At 40.3% G+C, this 21,906-nt stretch overlaps 2 protein-coding genes across 4 annotated transcripts in view; one reads left to right on the top strand and one right to left on the bottom strand.

Moving 5' to 3' along the window:
* Window positions 1–3,742, bottom strand: part of VPS37A (VPS37A subunit of ESCRT-I) — a 15,550-nt gene extending 11,808 nt beyond the window's left edge. The window contains exons 1-2 of one of the 2 annotated variants that reach the window (XM_082759131.1): window positions 3,464–3,742; window positions 645–719 (exon numbers count right to left, since the gene is read on the bottom strand). In XM_082759131.1, the coding sequence (XP_082615257.1) occupies window positions 645–719; window positions 3,464–3,717 (329 nt within the window). In that variant the 5' untranslated portion in view covers window positions 3,718–3,742. Of the gene's footprint in view, window positions 1–644; window positions 720–2,057; window positions 2,131–3,463 lie in introns of those variants that run through there. The other variant, XM_082759132.1, reaches the window with a different exon arrangement.
* Window positions 3,732–21,906, top strand: CNOT7 (CCR4-NOT transcription complex subunit 7). 2 transcript variants are annotated; one of them, XM_082759133.1, is made up of 7 exons: window positions 3,732–3,858; window positions 4,354–4,559; window positions 4,867–5,060; window positions 7,945–8,106; window positions 13,984–14,128; window positions 18,579–18,689; window positions 20,194–21,906. In XM_082759133.1, exons 2-7 carry the CDS (start codon window positions 4,443–4,445, stop codon window positions 20,320–20,322), a joined length of 858 nt encoding a protein of 285 aa, XP_082615259.1. In that variant the 5' UTR covers window positions 3,732–3,858; window positions 4,354–4,442; the 3' UTR covers window positions 20,323–21,906. The 2 variants fall into 2 exon arrangements, with proteins under 2 accessions (XP_082615259.1, XP_082615260.1); XM_082759134.1 differs by having other exon boundaries at window positions 3,735–3,852.

The raw sequence follows: 21,906 nt of genomic DNA, 5'->3' as shown, positions 1-21,906 counted from the left end.
CTAGATTCTCATGGAACTAAAGAAAACATTTACTGACTGTAGGAGAACAACGATGCAATTACATCCACAGACAAAGGAAAAGCTGTGTGTTGAGAATATTTTCTAATACAAACTATATTACTCTAAGGACAATGCAGCATAGCCTGTAAGAATATCATGCAAATTGACAATACTTTGAGGCTAAGTAATAAAAAGACGTGAACAGAATACCATCTGCATTTACCACAGTAAAGGAAATTCATAGGAAATGTTACAGCAAAGCACTTTCAAGTTACAGTCCAGAAGTTTCACTGGGATAAGAGTTAATACCACGAGTTAACAGCAGATTAATCAGCTACTGTTTGTTTTCACCTGCTGGGGACTCAAAGACATCTGAAATTTTCATTTTTCTATTACCCACTTTCAACTAAAAACACGTAGATAGCTTGGGAATTGAGCACAGCCAAATATAATTATGCTTTGAGCTTAGCTTCTGCCTCTTGTACAGAGCTAGTTTTACTTGGATTACTAAAACTACTAGTGCAAATCAGGGTTATGGTTCCTGAAATCAGTTATAAGATGCAACCCACTTATGTTCGATACTGTATTTTGTGAGAACAGCTTCAATTTTCAAAATGTGCATAGAGGTATCTTTCTCTACTTACATGTTAATGTTAATTGTCAAGTTGTTTACAGTGAAGGGCAATCGGTATTCCACATCTTTCTGAATTTCTGCAATGCTGTCAAAGAAGAAATTGTTAGCATCCAGTCCATGGTCAATATCACAGCCTTAGTACCTACAGCCTAAAAAAAGGCAGGACCTCAGACCTTTTTATTTAGCTTAGTTTTGAAAAGCCTTGTAACACTAAAATTAAAAACACTGGAATAAGTTAATACACTTCAGAATGCAATAATGAATAAGAATATTAAAGCAAAAAAATAGCAGCTGCAACCTTTAAACCTCAACGTTATCACAAGCAATGCAAGTACAGGCAGAGACATTGTGCTACCTACTTATCTTCCAAGTCAGCGCTACCAACTTATATTCCTCTTTGTACTGGCTTAATATATGAATCATATCAGTGCTTTCTTAACAGTTAAATCTTTTCCCATGAAACATTTACTTTAACAATGGTTTTATAACTGGTTCACAACCAGATATTGCTCCACTACACTGCTTACTGATCAGTTTTTAAAGCGTACACAGCAACACCGGGCTCACTTTCTTACTAGATGAATTTACTCTTTAATAGTATTTCTGTCTGCAACTCCTAAGTTCTATGCACTTATGCAGATATTTTAAAGGAGTTTTATCTGCAGAAGAGCTACTTGCCAAGAACTGGAAGGCCCTAATCCAGGGACAACCAAGAGACAGACCAGGCCCCCTGAAACCATCAAACGAAGCAACACACTCCTTTGGAAATCTTACGAGGCTCGATTCAAACATACTTCTCATAACAGACCAGTTACTGAGACAAATCTCTAAAAGCAGCTGCATTAAGAGGAAGTTGATTTCAACATTCAGGGCACGCTCTGATTTGCATGCATAGCAGGAATGTTTTGAAAGATGGCATCCCAAAGAATGTGGAGGAGGAGGAGGTGTAGAAGCTCAGAAGAACGATTTCCAGACAATGTAAACACACTGAGGCTGAGATCAGGAAAGAAAGGGCAGAAAATCAGCTTCATCTGGTAATGTCCCAATCAAAACATACTTGAAAAGCAGACTGATTCCTCTTCCACGTATTTTTCCTGCTTGCACCTGGTTACTACATTCTTCTCCCTCACCCCTCTACAGCTCCCTTGTGAGGGGGAGAAAACAGCTGGAACTGGTAATCCTGGCACCTGGGTGTTTCCAGAAAGCCTCTTTTCTTTGCACCCACCTTCCGAAACAGCCCTCCATCAGAGTCCAGGGCTCTGCTACAAGACCCCCGCACAGTAACCATCATCAATTCGTTCTTAACCGCAGAATTCTCCCTGGAATTTCTCATGCGTGTTCCTGCACTACAAGGATCTGTCAAGCTCTTAAAAACCAGCTACAAAATCATGTTGAGCAGGGTGTATAATCACGTTCTCCTTACCTGGGCAACCCATAGGAACTGGGGAGGGAGAAGAGAAGCAGGAGAGAGAACACAAGAAACCCAGGATCTCCCTGAGCTGCCCAAACTCTTGTAACCTCCTTTGAGCAAACCCTTGGAACAACAAAGCTGGTTGTCCCTCCCCCAGGTGGGAATGGGTACAGTGCAAAAACGGCACATTCTTAACTTTGGCTAAGACAAAAGCAAATACAAAAAAAGTATTTTTTTAATGCAAAAACAACCACCACCAAAACAACTTGATTTCGAGCTCCTAGCACAAGGGATTTTCAATTAAATTAAATATTTCATTACTTTAATGAAATTAAGATCACATGTACCAGGGCTTTTACTACCTAAAATAAACAAACAAAAAAAGTTAGCTAACTCAGGGAAACTATACCATGCTAAGAATTGTATTTCCAGCATTTCAGTTGGGTTACACTAAGATGAATGACAAAACATACATGTGAGACAAAAACACACTTCAGCAGGGGCCTGATCAACAGGTAACAAACCAGCCCAGCAAGCTGACCTTGACAAAAAACTGATCACCTTTTTGGAGGATTTACCTCTGGGTGAGCTCATCACCCTGGTACAGTGAAAAGGGTGAGAATAAAGGGCTAAGTAAGGCTGGCCCAATATAAATGTTTAGTTAGGTGAGCTGCTGCATGGCTTCAGAAGGAGCTTCTTAGAGAAACGATCTGTTTTTCAAAAATATTTGTGAAAATGGCTCTGAACGGCTCCAAGTTTAAGCAAGCAACAATAACAAGCAATATTGTCATAGCTGTGCTTCCTGTGCGATGATTCAAACCATCAGGACAGTGAGCTGGCTGCAACTATCAAACCTGCAGGTGGAAGAGTTTCTCTGCAGTGAGTAAGGAGCTTCTTGCTGTCTTTTCTCCTTACGGATGGCTTTTGGAGGCATCGATCATTCCATGCCAATGGAATGAAGTCCTAGGGCTTGCTCAAAACATAACAGGGAAGAGGCGAAGCGTGGATCTCGTTTTAAAAGAAGACGAATAGCGATGAAAGATTAAAAAAGTCAGGCAAAACCGATGAGCGCAGAGCCAGCTGAAGTTCCCCAGGAGAGAGCAGGGCCTCGCTGCACGACGTGCGGCTGCTGACTGGGGGAGCAAAACCTGCGTGGTGCATGCGGGGAGCCGGCGAACAAAACAGGCTGCTGACAAATAACCAGCAATTAACGCTGGACGCCCACAAAGCAGCTTACAGGGCCGGCAGGGCTGCCACAGCACGGCTTGGGAGGGACCTTAAAGGCCATTTAGTCCCACACCCCCTGCCCTGGGCAGGGACCCCCTTAGCACCGGCTGCCCCCAGCCCGGCTCCGGGCACCCGCAGCCCCCCGGTGCCGCTCCCCCACCACCCCTTCCTCCCCCTCCGGCCCCACTCACGCGGCGTGCGCGGCTCGCAGGGCCTCGATCTGCCGCTGCTTCTGCTGCTGGAGCCCGGTGCGGGCGGGCAGCGCCGCGGGGCCCCCGGAGGCAGCGCTGCCGCCGCCGCCCTTGGCGAGGGGGAACAGCCAGTTCATGGCGGCCGCCGCCACCGCCCCCCCTCCCCGTGACGTCACGCCCCGCGCGTCATCACCCAGCGCGGGAAAGAAGAAGGAGGAGGAGGAGGAGGAGGGGAGGCGCGGCGGTGACGTCATGGCTTTGTGCGGCGGGGGGCGGCGCTCCCTGCCTGCTGCGCGCCCACTCGCGGCTCCGTGGCCGCCGGGGCCGCCGCGGGGCCTCGCAGCGCCCGGCCCGGCCCGGCCCGGCCCCTCCCGGAGACGGCCCCGAGGGTGAGGGTGAGCGCGGGGCCCCCCCCCCCCACGCACCGTGAGGCCGCGGAGGCCTCGCTGAGGCCGCCCCCGCAGCGGGAGGGAGGCCCCGCGCCGGCCGCCGGCCTCTCTGCGCTGCCCCCCATGGAGAGGGGGGGGCGTCGGGGCCCTCAGCGCGGCCTGGAGAGGGGCGGGGGGGAACGGGCCCGGTCCGCGGCCTGCTCGGGCCTGACGGCGGCCCCGCGGCTGGGCGCGTGTGGGGGGGGGGCGAACGCCACGCTGAGCCCCCCGGGTGCCTCCTCCGGGCGTTGGGTTGAGGCCGGGGGGCGTCCGCTGTGCCCCTGTGTGCCGGGGGGGGGCTGCTGCTGGGCCTCGCCTCGTGCTTTCGAAAGCTGCGGGGGGCTGGGGGCCGGGCCGTGCTGCTGCTCTGAGCCATTAAACGCCAACCACTGTCCGTATCCCTAAGCTTTTCTCCTTCCCCTACCTGAAGGATAAAAACCTAATGCTTTGTTTGTCTCTTAGGTGTAAAAAAAGGGAAATAAGGTCGTCTTTATGACACTGATCCTCAGTCAAGTGTACCTTTTGATGTATGGTCACTAAAGCCCCCCACTATGCCAGCAGCTACCGTAGACCATAGCCAAAGAATCTGCGAAGTTTGGGCTTGTAACTTGGACGAAGAGATGAAGAAGATCCGCCAAGTTATACGGAAGTATAACTATGTAGCTATGGTAAGCGGGCACGTGTGCTGTTTATCTAGGAAGTTGCTGTAAAAACCACAACGATTTCATTTGATGTTAGTAAATTGTACCTTACCGAAGTCATTTATCAATCTGTCTTGGAAAAAAACAATGGCATTTTAATGATGAATTAACGCTTAGACGTTAAGATTCTGATCTGTTACCTCCAAAAGCTGTGCTCACTCACAGTGTTCTTTAGCCATGAAATTATTCGAGGCTTGAGAGATGCTTTACTAAAACTGAGCGCTGTGAGTTCTTGTGGGTGTCTCTTGTTAAAGTTTTCCTTCTGTTCTTACAGGACACAGAATTTCCAGGAGTAGTTGCAAGGCCTATTGGAGAATTCAGAAGCAATGCAGACTATCAGTACCAATTATTACGCTGTAATGTCGACTTGCTAAAAATAATTCAACTAGGACTGACATTTATGAATGAGCAAGGGGAATACCCTCCAGGAACCTCAACTTGGCAATTTAATTTTAAATTTAATTTAACGTAAGTGTTAAATCTCTAATTACATAATTAGATGTATGGTTCTGACTTACTGATACCGAAAATGCACTACAGGCTGTAAAAATTTCAACTATTGTTATCTACCGATTGGTAAGCTTTATGCAAGGAGGTCTTTTGTCAGCCAAACGTGTGCTGTCTTGCCTCATTTGTGTGCTCTCTATCTTGCCGTTAGTAGTTTAATCAGAAACGCTAAACCGTTTCAACAGACGTTTTTAAATGATGCATTTATGTTCAGTGCAGAAGTTAGCTCTGCATTTTCATATTTAGCATTTCAAAGTACTTCTTCCTAAACATAGTTTGACTCCTACCAGTTGTTATAGAAGTGGCATGTTGTTTTTAATAATGTAGCAGCTTTTCTTGTGTTTTGTAAACAAACGTTGCTATTCATTACACTGTTTAATTCTATAGTGGGTTGAAAGGGGATTCTTGATTTCAGAGTGTAATGCTTGCAGAGATTTCTGCTCCAGATTCTTTTTTTTTTGGTGTGATATGGTGTTTGAAAAGCAAGCTTATTTTTCCTATCGGTCAGAGTAGTATTGTGACTTCGTTTCAGAACATGCTTTTTGTCAGTGATAAACGTGTAAGTACCAATGTGACTTTCCCCGCTGAATGAGACATGTATGTGGAGATCTAATTACATCTAGCAGCAGTTGACAAGGTTACTAAAGCAGCTAAAACAGTATCTTGACTGTTTTCCTAAGTAAACATAATTGGTCTGACAGGTTCTCATATGGCCTGATATAAGTATCAGAGCAAATGCTTCTCAAATTTAAATGTGTTGAAGGCTTGGGGATTTTTGGCAGCGTTACAGGCCGATCACTGGAAAACTTGATATACATGAGTTAAAATTGCAGCCTACAAAGGAAGTTTAGAGAACTGGCAGATAAAAAGATTCTTTTCAAAGTAGTCATGATTCTTATGAAAAAAGTCTGCTGCTGCCCCTCTTGATCTTCTTGCTTTTCTAAACAAGCAGTGCTGCGTCTTGTCACAGATATGTTTGGTCTGAGGAAGAACATGCTCTTTTTAGTTTTGTTTGAAGCATCCCTTGAAAGAAAAGGAAGCACAGATTTGATATTTTGTTATCTCAACTTGTTTGGCCATATAACTTGCTGGATGGCAGTTACCTCTTGGAAGAATATGCTAATCCTGCTGAGTACAGGAGAAAGAGGAGGAGGAATGGATTAATAGCTTCCAAACTGTGATCTGGGAAGAAGAGCCTGGGTTATATTTTATTAATTTTCCGTGTTTCAAAGGTCTATGGATGTCAAGCAATTGAAAACAAATGTAGTTTTCCATCCATTTGTTCCGGATGCCGCATAGATAAGAAAGTTTAGCGTGGCCAGATCTAGGTAGTCAACTAACTGACTTGTTGTTAGTTCATTGAAGGGGTGAACCTTATACAAAGCAGTAAGCTAGATAAGAGTGGCATGAAATATGAATATTTAGAACAGGAGTGGAGAAATGACTTCTTTTTGTCTGATGCTAAACTTCCTTTTGGGAAGTGGCACCATGCCAAGTGTTCTGCTCCCAAAGCAAAACAGCTGTTGACTCTTCCTAGAAGAAGGCAATTTTTTTTTGTCATTCTAGCTAGGTCTTGTCACTATGTATTTTTAAATAGCATAAACATTTTTATAAAATAACTATCCACCTGATCAGTGCAGAGCAACAAACAAGAATAAATTTAAAAAACATATATATATATATATATATATATATAGGCATATAGGCCATGTTTGTTTTGGATGGGTTCTTTAATGTGTTATGGAAATGGACAGGTGTTAGGAAGCTGATGCCTTAAAGCTGGAGAGCTAATGAACAGCTGTGTGAGAGGGAGGAAAAAAGATGCAACACCTCTCCAGAACGTGTCTCTGTGTTCTGATGAACAATGACTTGCTATTAGGAAGTATGAAGCCTACAACTGATCTAACAGTCAGGTTTGATATATTGAGTTGCCTTGTCTGTTTAATTTTTGAGTATTTTTTCCATTAAAATCTGTACACTGAAGAGACTTTGCAGAATAGACTGTTGTGGACAGCAATATGAATATTGTCTAAGAAGAGCCACCTTTGCTTTTTTTTTTCAGTTAAGCATTCTGTGTATTTCTAATGATATAGTTAATACTTCAGAGACAAAAAAGCTCTATCCATTTCATCACAAAATACCTAAGAGTCCACAACAATGCTAGTGACAAATGGAACAAAGACAGTGATAAAAGGGATCAAGCAAGGCGGCATAAAGGAATTTTTTTCCCTCTCCTGTTACGCAGGTCCCAGACCTGGCTGTTAAAGAAAAGATGAAGTTGGTGGTTTAGAGCAAAAGTGGTAGGCTACCTGAACTTCAAGGGTTGAGTTGATAGGACAAGTACTTAATTTCCAGGTGTAGTGAGAGAAATTTTGATGAGCATGTGTCTAAATATTTATGCAAACTTAAATCACAGATGACAAGATGGGTGGAAAATATAGCACCTGGGATCTGGAGTATACTGCTCTTAGTTCCATAGCAGATGTTAGTGCCTTAACTATTATATGTATTTTGGTGCAGTTTAAGTAACAGATGTTGGGTAAAATACCGGTATTCATACACGTGTTTTTCTCTGTGGAGTTCGCAAAAGGGGAGCTCTAGGTGATAGGAAGTGGAGCAGGAACTAGGCTGTTGTTAAGGAGACAAGAACAGAGGTGCTAGGAATGACGAACTGTTAGTGGAGGTTAACAACAGCTGCAAAAATGGTTGTTTTTATAATAAACGTGGAATAAAGCCAAGTTGCTTCCCCTATTAAAGTCTGTGGAATGAATAGGAAAAAATGTTACCAGGTTTATAGTCACTGAGGTCTGTACATTTTGAAAATTTACTTCTTTTCTGTTTTTAGAGAAGATATGTATGCGCAAGACTCTATTGAGCTGTTAACAACATCTGGAATCCAGTTTAAAAAGCATGAGGAAGAAGGAATTGAGACACAATACTTTGCAGAACTGCTTATGACATCAGGAGTTGTACTTTGTGAAGGAGTCAAGTGGCTTTCATTTCACAGGTAAATTTTGCTTGTTAAATATTTGAGTCGCTTGCGTTGATGAATTCTACAGTTTAGATTTCGGATCTGGTGTTTCATGTGGTGTAGGTCTGCTAGTTTATAGTGTGTCTATTTTGTTTGTTAAGGCTGAGAAATGTATTTCTGCTGGGATACATACAGCACTATTGTGTATTAAAAGAATAGAGCATACAGGGTGGTAGTGATATTTTGTTCATAACTGATTACATTCTAACCAGAAAACTGAACTCAAAATACATTAAACTCCTGAGCCAGCAGGTGGCATTGTATCTTTTACTATGGCAGGTGTAACTAATGGTAACAGTGATAAAAGCAAACTGCTTGTAAGCAGTTCTCTAGTAAATATGGTTTGTTTCATGGGAGGGACCTCAGAATTATTAGTGAAGAGTTTTATAAAGCACTTTTAAATTTGTTATAAATCTCCTGAGAATCTTGGTAGATGAAAATCCTTCAGTTTAGAAGAAGAACCCTTGTAAGTCAGAATTCTGTCTGTAGCAATGGATATGTTTTACCATTCCTTCCATCATGGGAACCTGTTTTCCAAGTAGAAATACACATGACGATACTAAATAGCTGAATCTATCAAGATATACAAGATTTTCTGGTGTTAGTAAGATTTAAGACTTTAAAACTTATGCAATAGTCATTGTACATGCCAGAGATAATTTGCACTTTTTGCAGGCAGCAGTGGCTTTAGAGGCTCATTGCTTGTAACGCGTGTATGTTGACATTTTAAATGCTGGCTGCTAAGCAAGTCAACAAAGGAAGAACAAATGTTACAGCTTAAACTGGTAGTTTCTTTAGAGTTGTATTCTTGTTTATTGTGCATGCCACATTGGTGGGTGGTAATCCGTAGATGACAAAACTAAGGGCAAAAAAAAACAACCCACCAGATTCTTCATCTTGAACAATTAAGCCTTGGACAGGAGAAATGCATGTGAAATCAGAGGTACGTAAGTCACTAAGCAACCCCAAAATACTGATTGCTTTAGCAAGGAATGTAAGATAATGGTAGAAAGTTGCACATTACCAGGAAAGTGATTCTCCACTTTCCCTGGTGGAAAGGGGAGAAAAAACATACACCAAAAAAATAGTAACAACCCCCTCCCCAATTCCATGTGAATACAGACTTAAAAGAACAAGAGGCTTTTTCTTCCTGGATACCTAGGAAGGCACGTTATATACACTTTGACACCTAGCAAAGCCATGGTGCTCTGTATGTAACTTTGTGCCTTTATGCTAAGAAGTAGAAAGGTTCAAAGGATTGCTGAAAATAATAGAGAAGGAATTTTGTATGGGGCTGCTAGTACCTGAGATTTGTTTTTCTGAAATTGCTAAACAGTGACAATTTCCAAAGAGGTTGTAAGCCTTCTGTGCATGCTGAACAACTGCTGCCAGCTGTTGTAAAGAAACATGCTGGTTTTTCATTCAAACTGTTGCTGAATGCTGAGGAATTCATAGCTTTGGCTTGCTTAGTAGAAACATTATTTCAGCTAGACTGACTTTAAGCATACTGAAAGAGGATCTTGTTGCCTAATCTGCTTACAACATCTTCCACTCATAGCTGTCTTGACTCACAGTGTGACTCCATAATAATCTTACTTTTGCTATCTTGCTACTATGGCAGCACCTTTGGGAAAATAGTGGAACAAAAGTGCCATGAACTGTGTCAAAATAACTAGAAATGCTGAATCAGTGTCGAATTAAGTTTCTTTCTGCTTCTTAAATCCATTATTATATGTGTATTTATGATTTACACATGACTGCAGTTAAAAAAAAAAAAAAAAAAAAAAAGGATGGTTCAGGAAAAGAGCAGGGGTTCACATTAAGCCTGTAACAAGTGTTTGAACAGAAGCTGCCATGTAGAAGCAGCAACACCTGCAAAACATTGTTTGTCCAGCATAGGTTATTAACTTTAAGGAACCAGTGTAAGCTATGCTAATACTAGCAAAAGACCAGGAGACGTTTTTACACCAGGTATTCTTTTTAAAATGTAATTATGATTTTGTGATTCCTTAATAGTGCTATTGGACTCGATGATTCTTATGTGTCCCTTCCAACTCGGGATATTCTGTGATTCTATACTGGTGGAAGTATAGTGCAAACTGCACTAATGGCATTGTTAGTAGTGCAATTTGCATCGCGTTTCTGGGATAGCTTTGAAGTTCATTTGTATCTGCTAAAAAGAGTTTTTTCTTATGGATTTCACTGAAAATGTCTTCAGAAATCTTAAGGTGTTCTAATTCCAGCAAATATTTGATAAACAGTGATTGTCTGCAACTCTGCTTGAAGTCAGAGTGTTTGAGGCTTTCACACTTGTCGAAGCACGCTGATGTTATCTTAAGCACAAAAACGTGGAGGAATAGGTGAAATTCTGGGGATGCGAAGACTTCAAATAGCTATGAAATGACCACAGGTCACCAAATGTGCCACAAAAGAATAGCAAGCAGCTGTTTATAAATATACCTTAGATTGCTTGTGTTTGTTTTTATCGGTGGAAGCTTTAACATCTTGACAGCTTAGTTCAAAATCTGTTTTGTGTCTATTTCCATGCAGTAGTTTATTGAATAGTGTAAAGATTGTGCATGATAGTTGCTGGCAGTGCCCTTACTTCTGCTTCCTCAAAAAGTTTTAATTACTACCGGCCCCCAACATTTCTGGGGTCTCAGAGTGAGAGGTTGTGTTTTGGTGGTGTTTCACTTCCCAGTGTTCAACTTTCTGGAAGTCACACATTTTTTTCTAATCTCTTAAAGTTTTCCCTTTGTTTTCCATCTGCATTTGATGTAGCTGCTTTTGCATCCTGACCTATTGGAAAATCTCTGTGTATCTACAGTTCTGTCAGGCATGAGAGAAGAGACTTTTTGTGCTGTCACCAGTTCTTACATACTGCAACTTCATAAGAGACCATGTTATTTTGTGTGTGTGTGTGTGTTAAAATGTACTTGGGTTGATGAGAGGGAGGGCAAGTACAGAGTTCATAATTCTCATCACAGTCAAGAGAGCTGTAGATACCTCATGGTCTAACCAGTTACAAAACACAAGGGCTCAAATGCAGGTTTTTGGGTGCTTGGTTTACTGATGGGCTGAAGTGTTGAGTGGCCACCTGTGTGCAGCCTTCTCCTTCTACCTCAGGAGACACTGTGTATATGCCTGTTAACCCAAATGTTTGGGGGAAGTTGGAAAGTTCCTAGCCATTGCATTTCATTAATCATTTGTGTCCAACTGCTTCTAGTAAAACTTAATTTGTTGGCTTGTTTCTGAGTGAATTTGTAGCTAGTTATAAAATGAAATCTTTTTCAGCCCTGTCAGCTTTTGGTTTATTTCAGAGGCTGTTTGTGCTTGTGTAAAGTTCATTGTGAATTGGCTATCTGATTATCTTTTTTCTGGATAATAAGGGAAAGGAATAATCACATTTGATCTTTTCTTGATGGTCTTGTTGCCTAGAGCCATCCAGATTGATTGAGTAACAGTGGTTGTAAGCGTGCTTATGGTGCTCTATAGCTCCAGGGACTGTGGCTAGCTGCAGTTGCTAACTTCAAGTGATTATACTAGAAACGGTGAAAGCTCTTTAAGGAAAGGAAGTTTCTGTGCTCCAGGGTATAAGCCAACCACTAATTGTCTGTTAGAGCATTAGAAGAAAACTTCACTAATGAGCAGGTAATTACATAATTGCTCATTGTGGACTTTCCTACCCTTCTGTTAACAATTTAGCAGTGGCCACTCAAAATGTTTTGAACTGAATATTACCATAGTCTTGAACCGGAGTGACCGTTCTTATGTCTGTGTAAGTTTAGGTGACAGGAGCATATTAAGTCCTAGCAGTGTACTAAAAGATTATGTAAATGCCTTGATACTGCATCATGAGCAGTAAAACACAGTTTTGTGTTGTTTTATATGAGCACAATGAGACTAAGTGCAAGCAGTTGGAACTTAAGGGATGTGGAAGAGAATTTGGTTGAGCTGACTAAATCTTAGCCCATGTTTAGGATCCAAGAATGGATATCTGATTGAATGCTGCCCTATAATAGAAGGGTAATCCTGTCTGTTAAATAAATCCACTGTTCATGTATCCCGTGCCCTCTTTCTGTGTGAAGATGCCAAAATGAATGTGTCTGCTACAATCTCCAGAAAATAAATAAATATATATGTATATATAAAATTCATCATAATTGCTAATTTATGGTAGCCTGCTCCCTCTCAATACAAACACTAAATGAATCCTTTGGCTTTTATTACAGTATTTCCTTCTTCATAGAATTCAGAAGTGCTTGAGAACATTCGTTTTCCAGTAATCCAGTCATATCTTTTTTTTGGAAGGGCCAAATGCTTTTTGGAACAGGAGGGGCACAAGTATTGTTTTCTTCACATAAAAAGTTTTGATACAGATGTTTTGTTTGAGTCACAAGGATGACATGTCAGGAATTGAGGGCATTAGTAAGTAAGCTCACTAGAGAGGAGAGCTTAGTCTCTTGAGGAGTGAGAGTCTCCTTAATCTTGAAGAGCATGTTGTTGGTGTGTTCTTTTTTTTGTTTCTGCATCCTTCTAAACAGCCTCTGTTTTGCTAATGTCTTTTTTTCCTTGTCCTATAGAACAAAGAAAAGGCTTTATGCTGATACAGACCTCCCTCTCTTCCCCTCCCAACCCTGCTGCCATAGGTGACCTAATAAAATTAAGCTTCCCAACTGCTGTTTTGCTAAGTATGCTGCAAGTTTTTACGTTGTAAGACTTAGCTGAAAGTCTTTGGCTCCTTTGGTCCCTGGCCAGTGCCGCTGGTGCGGAGCATGGAATGCTGCCAGCCTAGCTTCAAAGCACCAGATGCAGTGCAGGATTCATTCAGCTTGAAATTCCTATTTAGCGCATTGGAAAGCCCCTTGGGAGAGCTGCAGTCATTTGTATCTTGTGTTAATGGACTCATAGGAAAGAGTCCAGTCACTCCTTGTGTGTTCAAGACTTTCTACTTTTGGTCTAGAAACTTGTAAAATCAAGGGGATGTAGAGATCTTTGTCATATACAAAAGATACAAAAACCAATCCTCTTTACCATGAGCGAGTAAGCTAAGGCCTTAAGTCTCCCTCAGAAGTCAGGGGTCTAAGTGGGTGCCAAATATCTGCAGGGTCAGCGGTACAGCGCTCTTTGCTGATTTGTGGCTTTGGTATTGCTCACCTCACAGTTAAAGCTGAAAGGCCCCAGTCAAGATTTGTCCATATTGCAAAATTACTGGCTTTGAGTGTGATTCTCATTCAACCAAGAACAAACACGACAATGTCAGCTGGGAATTTGGAACCTATGGTGGCCACCCATTCACTTGTAATGAAAGTTGTCAGCTAACTGGGCTGATTTAATTGGGGAAAGTTGAAAGACAGCCCCCTCTTCAGCACTGCTGAGGATGAACTTCACCTCCAGGCATAAAAATGCGTTGGCTCTTGTGGAAGCTAATCCTTCCTTTGGATTTCAGAGAACTGTAAAAGTCTTTTCCTCTCTTTCTGCTTGTAGAGAGGAACTCCAGTCCAGGGAACCAGCTAGGAGTCTTCTGTTTAAGTTCTTGTTACCAGCTGAAGCTCCATCAGCACTACCTTGTTTCAGGGTTTGGAGAAGCTCCTACAGGCAGATTTTTAGATTTTTTTATTTTTTTTTCTTCTTCTTCTTCACTTGGCCTCCTTGAGACTAAGTTAAAATGTTTTCTCTGGAAGCTGCGATGAGGCCATTTACATTATGGCTTAGTCTTTTTTAAGAGTCTGTCTAAATTGCATTGCAAATAGGCAAAATGCCTTCCTTTTAACACGTAATAGTCTTGATATTGGAAGTGAAAAGGGTGCTTTTAAATTATTTGACTGTATTGTTTTTCTTGTCAATTTGCAGTGGATATGACTTTGGCTATCTAATCAAAATCCTGACCAACTCCAATTTACCTGAAGAAGAGCTGGACTTCTTTGAGATACTGCGATTGTTTTTCCCTGTCATCTATGATGTAAAGTATCTCATGAAGAGTTGCAAAAATCTGAAGGTAAGTAATCTGTTAATGGCTCAGAGCCAACTTTTTTTGGGGGGAGATACTTACTTACTGATACAAACTTAGGTTCTGTATTATTTTCTTTTCTTTTTTTTTTAATTTGAAAATACCATTAATCAGCATTGTTCTCTCAAATTTTGTGTGTTTAGTATGAAAGGCTATTGGTAGAGACAGACAGGCAGGAGCACATGATAACTTTTATAACTGCTTACTAAACAATAGCACAATGCTGCTAGGTTTATAGCTATGTCCAGCCTTTGTTGCTGGATGATAAACCAACATTTAGAATTAATCCTTCACTCCCTGAGCCATAAGAACTGATGGGTTTCACATGCTGTTATTTCCTCATTGTGCAGTCCATTAAATGGCTGTGGTCGTCTTCACAAAGGTCATTACAACCATGATGCTGTACAAGCCTCTTGGGAAGAGGAGTCGAGTGAAGAATGTTTAAAATGGTCCAATATGGAAAAATAAAGAACAGCGTATGCTCAGGAGCAACATGTGACTTCTAGAAAAAATTCAGTACTAGAAATTAATCTCTCATGTCAGGCCATTGGGGCTGCTAATTGGATTACTCTATCATAAAACTTTGAGACTTAAGTGGACTGGAGAATTAATGGAAACAAACTATGTTGAAGGGGAAGACAGCAAAGCAAAAGATGCTACAGATGTTAACAACTTTACTTGCCAAAGAACTGTAAGAGCCTGGACTGCTGCTGGAATGAGGCACGTCACTCATCTGTGGCAATACGTGACTTGTTGCTTTTTTGGAAAGTAACCTGATCTTTTAGGCGTTCTTAATAAGAATCCGAAGAAAAAAGAGAGCACTGACTGTAGTACAACTAGATCCTAAGGAATGGCTTTCCACTTCATCATGCTAACCTAGTGATCTGCATGGGTTTGCAGTCCTCTGTCTTCAAGAAGCATGTCACTTTTATATAGTACCCTAGTTGTGTGCAAAGTAAGATGTGCAATTCCCTTTGTTAACCAGATTGATGCTGGAAATGGAGATCTCCCTTCTAATTATTAAGAAAAGTTTATTTACCTGTGTTCGTCCAGTTATTGGTATAATCAGGTGGGCAAACAGTTGGTTATTACGGAACATTTGAGAAGTGATTTTTTTTTTTTCTCCACAGAGACTAGAAGAAAAAAAATAAATGTTACCATTTAGGTGCGTTAAAGGGGTAGGGGTAGTGAACCCAGCAACAACATAAGCTTCTAATTTTCTCACTCCTAGGAAAGGAAAGGAAAGTACCTGATATCTTTGGTGGTGGTCAAGAACAGTATGTATGGTCTAACTCTAATGACCTGTATTTCCTGTCATTTAATTAAGATAAATATAGTTGTCTGCAACTTGCATTGTTTAGAGATCTGGATGTATTTTGCAAGATAAGAAAAACCTTCACAAGTCTTATTTCAGTGCATCTTAAGAAAAGGGATGATTTTTTGGAGTTAAATATGTAGTCGGCTTTCTTGCAGTAAATCTTAATCCTAACCTTCAGACTAGTCATGAGAGGAGGGGAAGGGCTGTGGACTACCCTACTCCTCTAAGCACCAGCAATGAAATGACTGTGGGACTTGTACTATACTGAGTGCAGCTTTCTGAAACACGTTGCTAAATGTTCCGCCTTGTGACTCTAAAAATGCATGTTCTTTCTCCAAAAGTATGTCACATTCAATCTCTATTAAACGGCGGAGAATTGAACTGCTGTGCAGTTGTCCTTTATTGACTTGTCTAAGTTATTTTCATACAGAAGTCACTGACTTGCTGTAACTTGTCCCTTGTGCCTCCTCCACCATGCCCCACACATCCAAAAATGAATTTTTGGCCTTGAGAAGAGAAAAATGCTTGAGGATTTAGAAGCTGTTCTTGTGGGATTAAGGTAGTTATGAATTTACAGTCTGTTACTCAGATGGACACGAGTGTATTTCAGTGGCACACAGTTGGGACTTAACTTGAGACGTTAGTGTAGTATAGGTTAAATTCTTGCTTGGTCTCTAAAAATCTTTTTATGTAGACAATTTCATATGTTTTTACAGTAATGGCAGTTCTAATAAAGATGTGTAGACCTTTTTGTAAACTTGTTTTTAATATGTGGGTTTGTACAGAGCAATGAACTCGTAGAATTGCCATGAAAATTGAGTTTGAAATGCAGTTGACTGTGGTTATGTACATTTTTGTGGCCCTTTTCTTGGAAGACTGATACTCTGAAAAGCTGGAATTTTTTATTTATCAAGCGGAAGATGGGATCTAATGCATACCTTGTGAATCATTTTAGTTTCATTTTTATTTTGAGTCCCTTTCTGTCATCCTCCTCCCCCAGTAACAAGATATTCTTATCTGGAGTTCAGAAGTCCTGAAAGAGAATTTCAGTAGCCTAATAATCTGTGGACACAGCTGGGTTTTATTCTATAATTCCTGACCAAGCAGTGGTCTCTCCTACAAGTGATGAATGCTATATTTACAAATAGATGTCATTAAAGGTGCTATTTTCAAAGCAATCTCCTGCGGGCTGCTGTTCCTGTGAATTTTGAACTACCATGTCTACGTTGCAGAGCATGCAGCCACTGTGTAAATACTGTTGATTTCTAGTATTGGGTGGTTTTTCTTCCAAGCTATTTGAAGCTGGTGTAGTCGTACAGCTAGCAGACCGTGATGATAAGTTGCAGCTTGAGAAAGGAGAGAGTTTATAAGCAGCAAGTGGTGCCTTGAAAAGGGTGCAGGCTTAACTGCTGTTGCTAACTCCAGTACCTAATTACTGGGAGTTAGAAAGCAGAGGACATTGGGGGCTAATTACTGGGAGATAGAAAGCAGTTTTTTATCTAGATTATCTGTATAGACTAATTCTCAAACTTATGCAAACTATATTCATACCATTCGAGCTAGAATAAATCTAAACATCCCTGTACCAGCTTCTAGAGTTGGTTACTAGCTGTTACTTTGGAATGTTTTTACTGAAGTTGCCATTTTTAAAAGGAAACAAAAACCCAAAGCTATTGTCTTGAAACAGGTTAAGGGCAAGAGGACAGGCTGCCTCAGATAGTAGGTAGTCTTTATTTAAAATCATTTCCACTCTGCAACACTTCTAGCTTGCAGAGCTTATAGTAGCATTAGGGTTCATCTTTGGTTTCGATCTCTGTAGACCTTAAAGCATGTGCCATGTGCTTTAGTCTGCTTCCAGTGGCTTTATGATGTAAAGATTTAATAAAATAAAAAAGCTGTGGAAAATTGCATTCCCACATCTTACTTAGCTGCTGTTTACAATTTAACACAGTTGAAGGATAGACATATCTGTAAAACCAAACGCATCTCTGACAGGTTTGCTTCTGCAAGTGGTTTTTACCATTTTGGGGTGCTAAAATGAAGACTTGTATAGTCACTGTGCAGTTTGGGGGTAGTTTTTCCACAGAAGTTGAGCTTAATGGAAAATGAAATGTTTCAAAACTGCAGAAGCTTTACCTTTAAAAACAGCTAGGTTTGTAGCGATGTCTGCACCTTCATAATGTGTTCTTTTAAACCATGTATCAACATTCAAACCAATTACTGTTGTAAATGATTCCCTCTTTGTATGTGAGGTGCCTATATCCTTTTTGTAAGAGGTAGGCTTCATTTTGCAGGTGATACGGCCATTAAATATACATTTCTAAGAGAAAAGTGACTGTCTTTGGCTTTTCTTGTCTTGGAAAACAAGCTACAAGATGATAGCTTTCTTTTTTTGTATGTTTTTTTTTTTTTCCCCATACCCTCTTACAGCAGTTAATGAAACAAACTTTAAAGAGGTGTGTAGAGTTGGAGTGGGTGCTCTTTTCCTCCTTTTCCTTTTTTTTAAACTCTACCTCCTTGTTTCTAAATGCCTGCTGTGTAACGTTTTCCTGGACTCCCTGTAGCTTTCTAGATACTTAAGGATGCTCTCAGTTTTTTGTAAAGGGAAGTGAAAAACCCTCAACTTAATTGTTGAAAGGTAAGTGGGGAGAAAAGTCAATTTCAGAGGAAGCCTAGATACTTTATCTGAGCGCCTCATTTGTAAGTACTTGAATCCTTCTGTTTGTAGAACATTATTTTTACCTTTTAAACTTTCATTCAAATAGAAGGGTTACAGGAACACCTTGTATTGTTCTTCAGCATTGCCAGTCCTCTTGATGCCTCAAAGGATTTGTTTTGTTAAGTAGCAAGATATGTTTACTGGACAGGTTGGAACAAGAAGCAGTAGTAGTTTTGTTGCTTTATTTAAGCAACACTGACACAGAACTTTAATGCAGCTCTTGATACTGAAATGTGGATTCATCAGGTGTGTATCTGTCTAGCATAGTGCCTGCTCATGCTTCATGCAAATGTTAAAATATATCTGAAGTTGTATGTCTGGTGTAACAGGTTTTCCCAAATACCGATAATCAGTTTTCAAATTTGAGTTCTGCAGCAGTTAACAAATGTTTTCTCTTTCAGGGTGGATTACAAGAAGTGGCTGAGCAGTTAGAGCTGGAAAGGATAGGACCACAGCATCAGGCAGGATCTGATTCTTTACTCACAGGAATGGCCTTCTTCAAAATGCGAGAAGTAGGTGGATGTATTGGTTTTATCTCCATAGTAGTAACTTGCTCTAACAGATGGAATTGCCGATTCTTTGCTGATGGCTGATAAGTCTGATGTATTTTAAAGAAGTCTCTAAGGGGCTTCAGGGGTCTCTGCTTTCTTGACAGATACAAGGCTGTATTTTTGCCAGAGTAAGGGATTTTTTTTTCCCCTTTCCTGTTCTGCAAAGTTTCTTAGGTGGTTGTTGCAGTGGAGCTGCTAGAGCCAGCCTCCTTTCTGAGTGACTGTACTCAGGCTGCTTTTTGCAGACCTGCTTCTCAGTTGTAATACCCAGCCAGTGTGTGCTGCTGCTTGTGACAGGCCTAGTGCCAGGGAAAGAGCAGGTCTGTCTGTGCTAGCCACTTCTGGTGTGGGTATTCTAAATACTGACTGACAGGCTGCTGGGGAGAATGCCCATGCACTGTTCATCTTGAGTTTACCATGCATAAGCACAGATAAACTAACTGAGTTTCTAAAAGATTATATATCAGTTATTTAAAGTCTTACAGAAATGGAAGTTAAGTCTTACAAGCTTTGCATATCATTGCTACTTGTCTGCATACAATAGGAAGATACTAGGACATTTTTCATGAAGGGGCTTTGTCTTGAAACAAGTTGCACTGGACAAATACATCTGAATGTGGGATCTGTCAGGGGATTGTTTTGATATGGTAAATGACACCAGGTGACGAATGGCAAACATTGTCTTTTAGTAAGGTTTAGTACAGGGATGTAGAAGCCTCAGCATCCAGTAATCTGGCCTTTTGTATAAAGGAGAAACTGACCACAAGTTTCTGACAGCTGCTAATGAGATAAGTGAATAATAAGTGCTGTGGTTCAATCTGCTTTGCTCATCGTAACACTCTGTTCTGCCTCCCCTGAAACTGTTAACATCGTTGAGCAGGTCATGGGCTGCAGAAGAATCTGTTTCTGGTGTGATCCAAGCATCGTAGCATGGTGCTGCTAACTGTATCATTATTATTTTCCTCTTGAATTTGAAACAACATCCAAAGCAAATAAAGGGAAGGTATCTGATAATCATACCTAAAATACTGACTTTCTAGTTATTTTTTTTAGAGAAAAGGTTCAAACCCATAATCATTTCTTTAAAATGCAGGTTTTAACATGGCAAATTACCTGCTTGACTTTGTCTACCCAAGGCCTCTTATTCATGGAAGTAGAATTCTGGGGTTTTAGTGAAAATCATTTGTTTAAATAAACAAAAATGGATTATGATGATTTTTTTTTTCAGTACTTCCAGAGATTCTTTCTAAATACAGCATTTCTACAGCATTACTAAGGACGGCGTAGTGCAGAGATAACTATACTTAGTGTGCATTTTTAAAGTCTTTTCAGTTGAGTTAATTGTTTAGCAATGTATGTGTAAGTTAAAAATTTAGTTTTAAAAAGTGTTTAAGCCTTTCTGTAGTTCTGTTTGAACTTGGCCTTTGCTTTGGCAATAATTTGTGTCTTTCTTTTCACACTCCAGATGTTCTTTGAAGATCACATTGATGATGCCAAATATTGTGGCCACTTATATGGCCTTGGTTCGGGGTCATCTTATGTACAAAATGGCACAGGAAATGCTTATGAAGAAGAAGCCAACAAACAGTCATGACATGAAAGGAAAGGCCATCTTTTTGAGCTCCACATGCTTGTATATAGGTTTTATCTCTGGTTGAACCCCTTGGACAATAAGGCTTTTTTTTCCCCCTTTCTCGGCACACTTTCTTTTCTGCCTTTCTATGTACTAAATCTGACTGTTGCTATCACAGATTTTGATCTTAATATTGATTGATATGTATAATTTTATGGGTTACTTTTGGAGTCATAACTAGCCCATTTGTAAAGACGCACGTGTAGGATCAGTGTGGCAGAGAGAAGGGGAAAGCTAAATCAAAATGAATAGTATGGTAAACTTACTTATATTGGTCTTTGGTCTTATTTTTTTTTCCTCTTTCCCCTCCCTTATCCAAATTAACTCGCACTGATTGTAACTAACTTCCCCATTCATGTCTGTTCCTTCCAGTATGCAGGCGTTTTAGCTATTCAAGATTGTGGACCATCAGATTTGCACTTTAGAGGGCGACTGACTCAAATCCTCTGCTTTATTTCAAGTTTTGTTTTTTTTTCTCTTGCCCTCAGATAGAAAACAATCATCTTCCGAGCTCAGCAGCTTCACACTGTATTTCCATGGTATCTTAACCCATAGAACATGATTTATTTGCTGCGTAATCTGCCTTTGTTCGAGCAAAAGAAACTACTGAAATCATAGTAACTGCTGTTATTTTACTAGCGTTCAGTCGTCAAACACATCCTGCACGTGTCAACTGCTGGTTGGCCTGCTGCTTTAGAACCGCTCTGTGATGAGGGAAAGAAGCTTGAAAAAACAGCTTTACACCCTTCAGGAAAAAAACAGCTTTGGCTTTAGCATTTGGCCATTCGAAGGACATTGGAATAGTAGGAATTTTGTAATGGCACCCTTCCCTTGATTAACTTCTAGCTTTTATTCTAGTAATGTTATACCCCAAATATTTTTTATGAATTCATATTTATTAAATACATGATTTGATAAATTTTGAATCAGTTTAGATAAAGATAAAACCCAAAGATCTGAAAAAAATACTATTTAATTGAATTATTAAATTAGGACAATTAAATCGTGCTCTTCCGTAGCCGATACAAAGACAGCTGTTGCAGATACTTGTTGTAAAACAACAAAGTATAAATAACTTAGAGCTAATAAACTTACCTGAGGAGTGTAATGCTAGTTTATTTTTGAGTGTATCTTAGCAATATATTTTAGATACATTGTTTTAAAGGACCCTAAAGGATGTTCTTAACTCTGCATACCCTGTGTACAGAGCAGTTGTGCAGGAAGGATTTTTGGTATTGAATAGCTAAATACTAGCCTGAAATGATGGAATGTGCGACATTGTGTGCCTGTGTTTGCGTGCGCGCGTATGTGTGTTCAACACAGAAATCAATAGTAGAAAAATCTCCAAATGTTCGCCAAATTACTCTGTTTTACCTTGTACTTCAGAAAAAAAACCCACAACACCAAACACCTTTTTATCATTGAGTTACGATGATGTAACTGGGTGGTCCTTTTTAAACAACAAATAATTTGCATAACAGAGGGTATTTCTTTTTAAAGCTTTTGTAAATAAAGGCCTAAAAAATGTTTTCTTACATAACAAGA

This window comes from Aythya marila, assembly GCF_965140915.1.
Source record: "Aythya marila genome assembly, chromosome: 4".
Classification (NCBI taxonomy): Eukaryota; Metazoa; Chordata; class Aves; order Anseriformes; family Anatidae; genus Aythya; species Aythya marila.
Note: the sequence above shows the minus strand (reverse complement) of the source record. Positions and strands in the feature narration are given on the sequence as shown.

Excerpts from the sequence above, each read along its gene's own strand:
- CNOT7 (XM_082759133.1), top strand. The coding sequence starts at position 4,443 with ATGCCAGCAGCTACCGTAGACCATAGCCAAAGAATCTGCGAAGTTTGG. Across the intron at positions 4,560-4,866 it reads AGTATAACTATGTAGCTATG|GACACAGAATTTCCAGGAGT; the intron begins GTAAGCGGGCAC and ends CTGTTCTTACAG. Across the intron at positions 8,107-13,983 it reads AAGTGGCTTTCATTTCACAG|TGGATATGACTTTGGCTATC; the intron begins GTAAATTTTGCT and ends GTCAATTTGCAG.